This window comes from Danio aesculapii, chromosome 10 (genome assembly GCF_903798145.1).
Source record: "Danio aesculapii chromosome 10, fDanAes4.1, whole genome shotgun sequence".
Classification (NCBI taxonomy): domain Eukaryota; kingdom Metazoa; phylum Chordata; class Actinopteri; order Cypriniformes; family Danionidae; genus Danio; species Danio aesculapii.
Window position 1 is genome coordinate 18,336,409 of NC_079444.1, and position 9,746 is coordinate 18,346,154.

The 9,746-nt window shown below is 35.3% G+C and overlaps 1 protein-coding gene across 1 annotated transcript; it reads right to left on the minus strand.

Moving 5' to 3' along the window:
- Positions 1-601: 601 nt before the first annotated feature.
- ppp2r2ab (protein phosphatase 2, regulatory subunit B, alpha b) lies at positions 602-8,352 on the minus strand. The gene is made up of 5 exons (XM_056466931.1): positions 8,149-8,352; positions 7,865-8,029; positions 6,293-6,462; positions 4,546-4,637; positions 602-1,426 (listed from the first exon to the last, which is right to left on the minus strand). Exons 1-5 carry the CDS (start codon positions 8,306-8,308, stop codon positions 1,147-1,149), a joined length of 867 nt encoding a protein of 288 aa, XP_056322906.1. The 5' UTR covers positions 8,309-8,352; the 3' UTR covers positions 602-1,146.
- Between the last annotated feature and the right edge of the window lie 1,394 nt (positions 8,353-9,746).

The window sequence follows — 9,746 nt, forward strand, 5'->3', positions numbered from 1 at the left end:
CTTCACCTAAACCCAGCCTACTTGTGGCATAAGTCCCTCCCACTTGAAGGTAACCCAACCTACTTGGTGTAATCCCTCCTACTTGAGGGGCTCTGGGCTGCAGTGATGCCTACTCAGATATGGCAGGCAATAGTTGCATTTCAAAGAAGAGGACACGACTCATTTATTTGTTTGTTCCGTTTATAAATACCATTTCGTTATCATAATCTCTATAATCTTTCTCAAACTGTAACTCTTGAGATAGAGAAGAGCGTAGACAGAAATCGGGCATGGGTCACAAAGGAAAATAAACCCTGTAAAGCTGAATGACTTGTACATGAGTGAGCAGTCCAACTGGAGTGTATGTGCTTGAACATATGTAGAAGGTCAACTACTACAGCAAACATGGCAGTGCCGTCTGTGCCACAAAGAAAACCAACAGAAAAAAAAAAAACTCTTTGGGCCAACGGCATGATGCATGGATATCTGTAACGAAACGTGGTCGAAACCATTTTGTAGCTGTATGGAGTGTAACGGGACAATATGAAATGTATTGTAAAAAAATCCTAAAAACGAAGACACTTATTCTTGAAACAGAATTAAAACAAACTAAACAACTTGGCAGTTTCTCGGAGAAGTTTAAAAAACGGTTACAATGGCACAAACAACATCAAGGATTAAAGGACACAGGGACACATCCATATGAGTTCAAATTAGTTTTTATACAGACACCTTGAAGAAACCGAAGCCAAAAAAAAAAACGAAAGAAAAAAAATAAAGAAAAAAATAACTATGGTTGAAATCTGTCAGAGCTTTGCTGCCCATTTCGTCCCTGGGCTCGGACTGACTTGTGGGTAAAGGGGAAAAGGGATGGAGGGTACAGACACAGGTTGGCACAACATCACCAGAGCAAGGCGCATGTCATGGTGCCACAGAGGCCAAAGCCAGGTTTCGCTTCTTCTCCAGACCAGCTTGAACCAGTTATCTCAGTATTGGCAGCCGCTAGTTGGCTCAACTAGTTCATCCTGTCCTGGAGTAGGCCAAGGTTGGTTTATGTGATGACGGTGGTTGTCACAGAAATGATTCTTGCTAGTTCAACTTTTTTTTGTGTTGGTTTCACATAGAGCGAGAGAGGTTCGGAGGTTTTCTTTCCCCGTGACGACAGCATTAGTTCACTTTTTCCTGGAAGATGTAGAGGTTGTTGGTGGTTGCCACTGCGATGATGTTTTCCTGCGGGTGCCAGGCGGTGTGTAGGATCTTCTTGTTGAAGTCCAGGCTGTCCACGCTGATCTCGTCCTTCTTCCGCTTGCCTCCTGCGCAAACCCTGCGCGGCTTGAGGACCTGCCGGGGCTTGCAGCTCTCGCGCGAAGCCTCCAGGGTGACATCTCGCCGCTGGGTGCGGTCCAACATTCGGAAGAAGTTGTTGTATGATCCAGTCATCACCACGCTGAGACCAAAGAAGAAAACCGGAGAGACCATGCTGTTAACAAACCTGCTCTGGCCAGGTAAAGGGACTGATCACCGCAAAATTACAATCCTGCCATCGCTTATTCATGCTCATGTCATTCTAAACTCTTGAGACTTTAAGGTTAATCTTTGAAAAGAAAATAAAGGGTTTGTTTCATACCAGTATTAACATGCATTTTGTCAAGTGAGAAACAATAGTCATCTTGTGGCTGCATTACATTGAGACCCTTCCCTGTTATTTTAGCACGCTCTTCGTCACTTTTATAGGAGTGCTCAGTGTGACTCAAGTATTACTAAATGAACAAACCCATGTTTTGCGGCTTAGGGAGTGGGAAAAAAAAAGTGAATAAATAGGATATGGATAATAACAACTTCGATCTAAATCCATGTTTTGGTACAACACAGCAAAATATGCATGATTGACAAGCCAGGGACCGGAATTGGCCAATTTTTCACATGACCTGGCCTGTTTTCAGTCAAGCTGTTCTGTTAGTGTTGGAAAGTGTTGCTGCAGTGTTGTTAGAGACACCCGCGTTTACACTTACAGCTGCAAATAACATCATCGCTGCACAATATTTTCCACAGTGTATAAATATGGCACTATGTTCATGATTTGCAGCCACAACCACAATACAAACCTTGGCGTAACAAACTTGATCATAACAATCACCATCACCTAAATACACAATTAACATCAAGACTATTTCATATTTCTACATCGAGTCTGTGTGGCAGGGTCGGGCGTAGCAAATATTTTTTTTGTTAATGTGGTTTGGGGGAAATTGTGATGTTTAATTTTTATTTATTTATTTATTATTATTATTATTATTATTATTATTATTATTATTATTATTATTATTATTATTATTATTATTATTATTATTATTATAGTTCTGCAAGAATTGGTATGAGCAGGTCTCACTTACCAAAAATAAATAATAAATAACGTCAGTTTATTTCCTGGTAATGACACCAAAGCATAATAATTAGCATTTATGACACAGTATATTATTTGTCTTGCTTGAGGTCATGTTAAAATCAAAGTGTTTTGCTACATTAAACATTATCGGTCATGTGTTTTTATGTGAAAAAAGCCCAAATTAAATCTGTTGATCTTAAGGGGATCAAATCTCTTTACAAGTGTTACAAGTGTAATCATAAAAGGTCAAACAAAATAACCCTCAGCAATACTTTTATGTTTTTTTCTTCCAATTTGAGCATTTCAATAAGTGCCCTTCAAACGGCTCTAAGTTTTAAGTAGGTAATTGAAAGACTCTTAGTTCAGGGGACAAGATGTGAATGACTAGACTAATTGACAATAGAGACTAATTTAGTTGAAGACTAGTGTGTTCAATAGCACTGACGTGCCTTCATGACATTCTAGCCCAATCTCCCTCTGACCTAGACCACCGTTCAGCCTGTCGTTGAGTGATTAGAGGCTCCTCAAGATAAGAGTCAGTCTGGGCCCCAATAGAGTCACGCAACTGGTCTAAATATTGAGTGCTACTTGACTAAATGTCAGCTAATTAAATCTCAGGAAGCATGTTCTTAAATAGGTTTTCATTTTGTTTTAGTCCTGTGTTCACATTACCCTTTATTATCTTATATTATGGGGCTGTTGAATTATTGATTCTGATTGGCTGCTAAATATTCTAAGGCACCATGTACACATAACACATCATTGGATTTTAAAAACGTGAGATGCAGCAGTCAAAAATGTTTTTTTTTTTAAAATGCCCTCCTCTGCCTGTTGTCAAATAAAAAAAGTTATGTCAGCTTGCTAGTTCTTATTTGTCCACTGCTTTAAAACACACTGAACGGTGTGAAAGTTGAAATTCTTTAAACTTGACAGTCTTAAAAATGAGATGCTTGTGTGAAGTGTCATAACGGCCAAGCATGTTCATCAAGTGCATCTTTGTTTACATAGAAAACAATGAAAAAGTAGGGCACCGAAATGGAAAAACTTATTGGATAATGGCTCCTAAGCTGTGCAATAGTTTTCAGGGAACCACGCACCATGTGCATTATTTTTCAATAATTCAACAAGCCATCATCAGTTGTTCCTTATATAGTCAATCTATCCCAGTTTTGGTCAAATTTTAACAAATTATTTACATGTCCAGTTATTGTGAAACAAATTTATTTTAGAAAATTAAGAGAAAAGCTCTGCAGGGGAGATTTAAAAGTTCTAAGCAGTATAGTATACTGAAGTATCACAAGGGCTAATATTAGAATTTGTTAGAGAGACTATCTGTAAGATTGCTTTCCCTCTTGCATGTAAATCTGCATGTACAATACGATGGGACTAAAAAAAAGCATTTTGGAATTGAGTAGTTTGGAAATGTAAGGGCACAAGTCCTTTTTACGGAAACGACAGCGCTCTTCTAAAAATCGCTCAACTGCAAAAGTGCTGTGTTTAATTCAGAGTAGAACATTCCAACTCTCTATGCATTAAAAACAATAAAACAGCGCTTAGCTTAAAACTACTGAAGTCAAAAATGCAGAGCTCTTACAGAAGACAACTGAAAAACACATTTGCCTTGGAAAAAAATACTTTGGTTGACACACACCATAAACTGTACCAGCTTTTTAGCCAGCTGGTACAGTAAAAGAAAATAATTCAGATCTCAGTTATTATTTTTGATGCGTGTGTATTTTTTTTACTTGTGGGCGCAGGACGGTAGTTAATTTAGTAGTTACATGGTTAATTTATGTTAAAGCTACATTTATGTTACAGGTGAATTTGTTATAGTTTAACTCTGATTTCTTGTCATAATTTATTAACATTTTCTAAACTAAACTAAAGCTAGTCTAGATCCACTCTTTAGGTACTGTACACTATTGTGCTAGGTGCCTATAGGAAAGGGTCCCAAAAAATGAATCTAGTACAGTTCACGCTCTCAATTTACAGTAGAAACTAAAATATTTGCTTAATGGACTCTACTGTGCTGCTCAGTGGAAACAAGCCTTCACAGCCCCATATTTTATCGACACTTTTATAAGAGCCTGAGAGTTGATACTAGCAGTGTTTACATATGGGAGGCCACTCTTCCATTACGGAAATGAAAATGATACAGACTCGTAGAGCAAAAGTCTAACCTGTCGTTTCCGTTCCAGCAGCACTCGAATTTGTCAAAGATGCAGTCGTTCTCATAAAGAGAGCACAACTTACTCCTGAGGTACTCATGAACCTGCAGAAGACAAAAACAAGACGGCAGGACATGAACTCTGATCGCCACTAATAACTTTCACTGCTATGTCAGAGGCAATAATTCATCCACATGCTCAAGTACGGTAAAACGACACTGTCATATATGATGACTTCATCTAAACCATGAATGCTGATCAGAAATATCTGGGTGTGTAAAGACACTCCCAATTGGTTGAGCCAAAACTTCTAACATATTTATTTTTAAGCCTACAGTTTTAAAAAGTGCATGTAGCGCCCCCTATAGTTGACTAAAGTAGTATTGTAAATAATTTCAAAAAATGTCTTAATACACAAACAGGAATGCATGACAGCACAGTAGTCATCATTTGAAGTGGATCAAAAAAGTTAAGACAAGAATGGGTGTTTAATAGTTTTAGGACAACTTTGATGAAAGGTTTTAATCTACTTCAATGTTGACTACTGGACAGAGCAATTGCTTTTTGCATCCTTTGATCCTTTGCATCTTTTTGATCCTGAAACATGGACTACACAGACAACACAAAAACGTAAAATCAAACCTAGTGCAATTTAAGTTTCCTTAAAAAACACTACAGTTATTACTATATTATTATATAGTATTATATATATATATATATATAAAGTTATAATTACTAATACCATATAATACACACACACACTATATACACTGTCCTATATACACTACACACTATATATATATATATATATATATATATATATATATATATATATATATATATATATACATATATATATATATATATATATATATATATATATATATATATATATATATATATATATATATATATATATATAAATGAAGAGTTCAGATGCAAAACCCTCTAAATGCATCAGACCCCTTTTCTTGTAAATGAGGATTTTCTATCAGACTCCTTTGTTTTGGTTCAGAAGTTTCATTTTATAGTTAATGAAAAGGTTATTAGCTAGTAAACAAAATAACTTTTTTTCAAAAATGTTACTTTAGACAATTCTTTGGTTTTTAACAAAGTAGATTTTCTTTTGCGTCAAAACCAGCTAAATCCACTTGTCCCAAAGGGGGAGGTTGTTGTAAAAAAAAATAATAATAATAAAATAAAAAAGCACAAGACAAAAAGTTATGTCTCTCAGACACTTTTAGAAGCTGTCATTTATTCATTCTCACCATAATCAAGGTCTTGGTCTCTTTTTTGTCTCTTGTTTATCCTCAGCATCCATGCGGGATAAAAGAAAGGCATCTTAACTTCATCTTTCGTGAAAGGTGTAGCCGTTTAATGTCGGACAAAGTAGCGTCACTGCGCAAAAAACATTATGAAATTATGCTACACTTCCGACTGTACATTGTGTTTTCTTTTTCTTTTAATGCACAAAGTTTTCAGGTATGGGACGTTTTTTTATTTGCCATTCACTGACTGCCGGACAGGCTCATCCAATTCATCAAACTCCATCTTTTAAAATCTAAATCGGAATAAAACAGTCTCCTCTGAAAAGCCGGTGCTGCTACATTGAAAACATATGATTCGATTCACACCTTCTGATTGGTTCTCGGGATCTGAATGGGTTTTTTGAATAGTTTTTTTCCCCCATCGGAACTCGTAATATACATAATACACACATACACATACATACATAGACAATGTAGGTAAAACTACTCACCTGGTATGTCTCAACGGGTCGATTTTCCATATTGAGGTCCCAGATTTTGACAGACAGGTAGTCTCGGGTCATCATGTAGCGGCCGTTGTGACTGAACTTGACGTCTGAGATGGAGGAAATGATTTCAGAGAAGAAAGAGCGGTTGCTGGGGTCTTCAGGCTCCTCAAACACTAAAAGTAAAGACAAAAATCATGACGCAAAAACACAAGTGTGATTACTTTGGATGTTTTCCACAGAAGTGTGTCAAAACTGAATCAGAATATGGATTTCAGTGACTCATTTCGATCCTACTTATTTGCTGGGACATAGGAAGTATTAGCTTCATTTTAAACAGTAACCAGTAAGTAACGTAACTGTAATTTGTGATAACTGGTAAACATGCTTGCTTGACCCACATAGCCTCATTTTTCTAACCATTCAAATGTATATGAAGAGCTCACAAATGTGCTGTAAATCGCCTTTTGCATGGCTTAGTTTGTCCAGAAGATGTCAGAAGCTGAAGAGGAGAAAACGACAACAGCACTACTGAATACAGCAATAATCCTTGATTTTTAAGCAGGTACAAAGACATTTTCAACTATCATAACTTTTGAGAGTTATAGCATAATAGACTGTGACTTAGAAGGTACGACATCAGCCTTTTGATCATTGTCAAAATGACATTTTAATAGCTAAATATATTGTATATACTCCATCTTTTTAAACAATCTCATGATAGGGCAGAATATGCAGTGAACAGGGAAAAGTGACTTTTACAGAAGAAAATTTAGCCATTTACTGCAAAACAAGTGTTAAAATAAAGAAATACTTATTTAATTACTATTATTTAAAAAAAAGCTGTTCTCACCACTATTGTTTTGTGGCCTTTTTAAAAGATCAGCTCAAGCACAATTTACAAACCTTTTAAAATAAGTTTTAATTAGCGCCATTATAAGAAATCAAAACAAACAATACCTTATCTGAGGTCAAAAAAAAGTCAGTTCTCTCTCTTTTTGGCTGCTCTAATGTGTAAAAGCAGCCTCATACTGCAAAAATACATTTATTCTCCAACAATTAAAATGTATTTTCATTAACTAAGATCAACAAAGAGGAATACTGTAATAAATGTTTTGTTCATTGTTTGTTCATGTTAATAAATACATTCTCCACCTGTACTGTAGTGTTAGCATAAAAATCTCTATCAACTGATATCCTCATATGTACCTCAGTGGGTGGCGTGTCATTTTTTCAGCTTGACTATTGTTACACACAAATATAAAAATAAACACGGCCTGACTTCACATGTGTCAAATTGCAGAGCTCAAGCAAACATCCACATTGCTATTATTATGGGATTTCCTAACTGCTGTGATTTTAGTTTATATTTATAATGAGAGGAAAATGCATAGCCCATAGACAATCTAAAATGTTGCTTTCAGCGGTGTGGGTTTTACAAAACACTAAATCCAGTACTCGATTCAGTAGCATATATATATATATATATATATATATATATATATATATATATATATATATAAATATATATATATATATATATATATATATATGCCGTGCTCTGCTCATATAACTCACATTTAGAGTGCTTGTCACAAAGTGCTGATGCACGCATGTCACACAGGCGGATGGTGCCTTTGCTGCTGCTGTAGACAAACGTGTTACATTGGTGAGGGTGAAACTCTGCGGCCGTGATCACCTCCGTTAAGTCCTCCATGTTGGCTGGTTTAATGTCCACAATGTCTGACACAAGAGTTAAAGCCACATAACACTGTTGAACCGACATTAAAAGCCAATTCAAACAAAACTCCACATTTAAAACCACAGGAATTCTCCTTTATGTGCTGTATTTTGTAGGATACTGAAACTGCGGTCTGTGATCTCTAAGTGCCACAAGTTAATGCGCAGGTCGTCTGCAGACAGATAGGTCTCGTTGTCGCTGTTGACCGAGATGGAGTTGATGTGGTAGGTGTGAGCGTTGGCAAAGACCCTTCGTGGACTGGCCTCCACCATGAGATCCATAGGCCTGAAAACTGGCACCTGCACAAACCGTTCACATGCTTATGTGCCATTTCAACAATTAAGCAAGTGATTCCTACATTTTTCTGTTAGAGTGCTGCAACATTTCAAATTGCTGCAAAAACATTGCAGATATGCACTAATGTTTTGGTTACTTGAGACCCTGCACCACAAACCCAGTGTTATGTTGCATGGGTATATTTTTGGGAAAAGCCAAAAATAAACGGTATCGCACAAAATGATCTGATTTTGATTTGATCCCATAAATCATTCGAATTTTAGGTAAGGATTGTGTTCCATGTTCTCTAAATTTCCTTCCACAAATATAGAAAACATAATTTTTAGTTAGTAATATACATTTCTACGAAATAGTTGTACATCAAACAGTAATTATGTTACACCACACATCAGTGGAAAGCTTATTTATTATAATATTCATATAACGCTTATTTTTAAAAAAAAATTTGCCTTATGATTGGTTTTGTGGTCCAGCGTCACACTCATTGGAAATTAACACATACAGTTGAAGTCAGAATTATTAGCTGTCTTGTCTTGAAAAATATCTAGTCAAATATCATTTACTGTCATCATGGCAAAGATAAAATAAATCAGTTATTAGAAACGACTTATTAAAAACTATTATGTTTAGAAATGTGTTGAAAAAAAAATCTCTCTGTTAAACAGAAATTGGGGAAAAAAATTAAACAGAGGGGCTAATACTTCTTACTTCAACTGTACATTTAGCATGGGTGCAGTAAATAGATCAAAAGTGACATTAAGGACAATTTTGTCTTGCTAAGACTTCCATTTCAATAAGTGACATTTTAAGTTCATCAACAAACACTTTGATCTAATATTACAAAATATTCATGTGCTAGATGTCTAAATGCATTCAATTACATTAATGGTTAGACTAGGAAAGAAATTTAATCAAAATTGTTTTAGACTACCTTTGTAATTGGTCAAAAGTGGATGAGCCTAAATGTACCGATCGCAATTTTCCTTCCCTTTTTTGGTAAGTGTGACTTTTGTAATTATTTTGTTGATACAGATTTTTGCTGATTCAAATCTTTATTTCTTTCCAAGTACTAAAATTGACATTATACAAACAAAAACACAGTTTTATTGCATATTGCAAAATTTACACATAAAAAAATATTTAAAGTAAAAAACAAAACAAAAAAACGTATTTTCTTATTACACAAAAGTCCAAAGATTATATATGCTTATGAAATGCGTTTTGATTTATTTTTGTATGTAATCTTTTGCTTTACTATTTTATAGATACTTATTTTATGATATTTTTAATATTGTTCTGGTGAAGCACTTACTAACAACTTAAAAAACATAACTAATGTTTTGTTTTTTCCTCGTTTTGAAAGCAATGAGTGGAATAGTAGAATTTTTTACTCATTCAGCAAATGCTTTAAAAAAAAAAAAA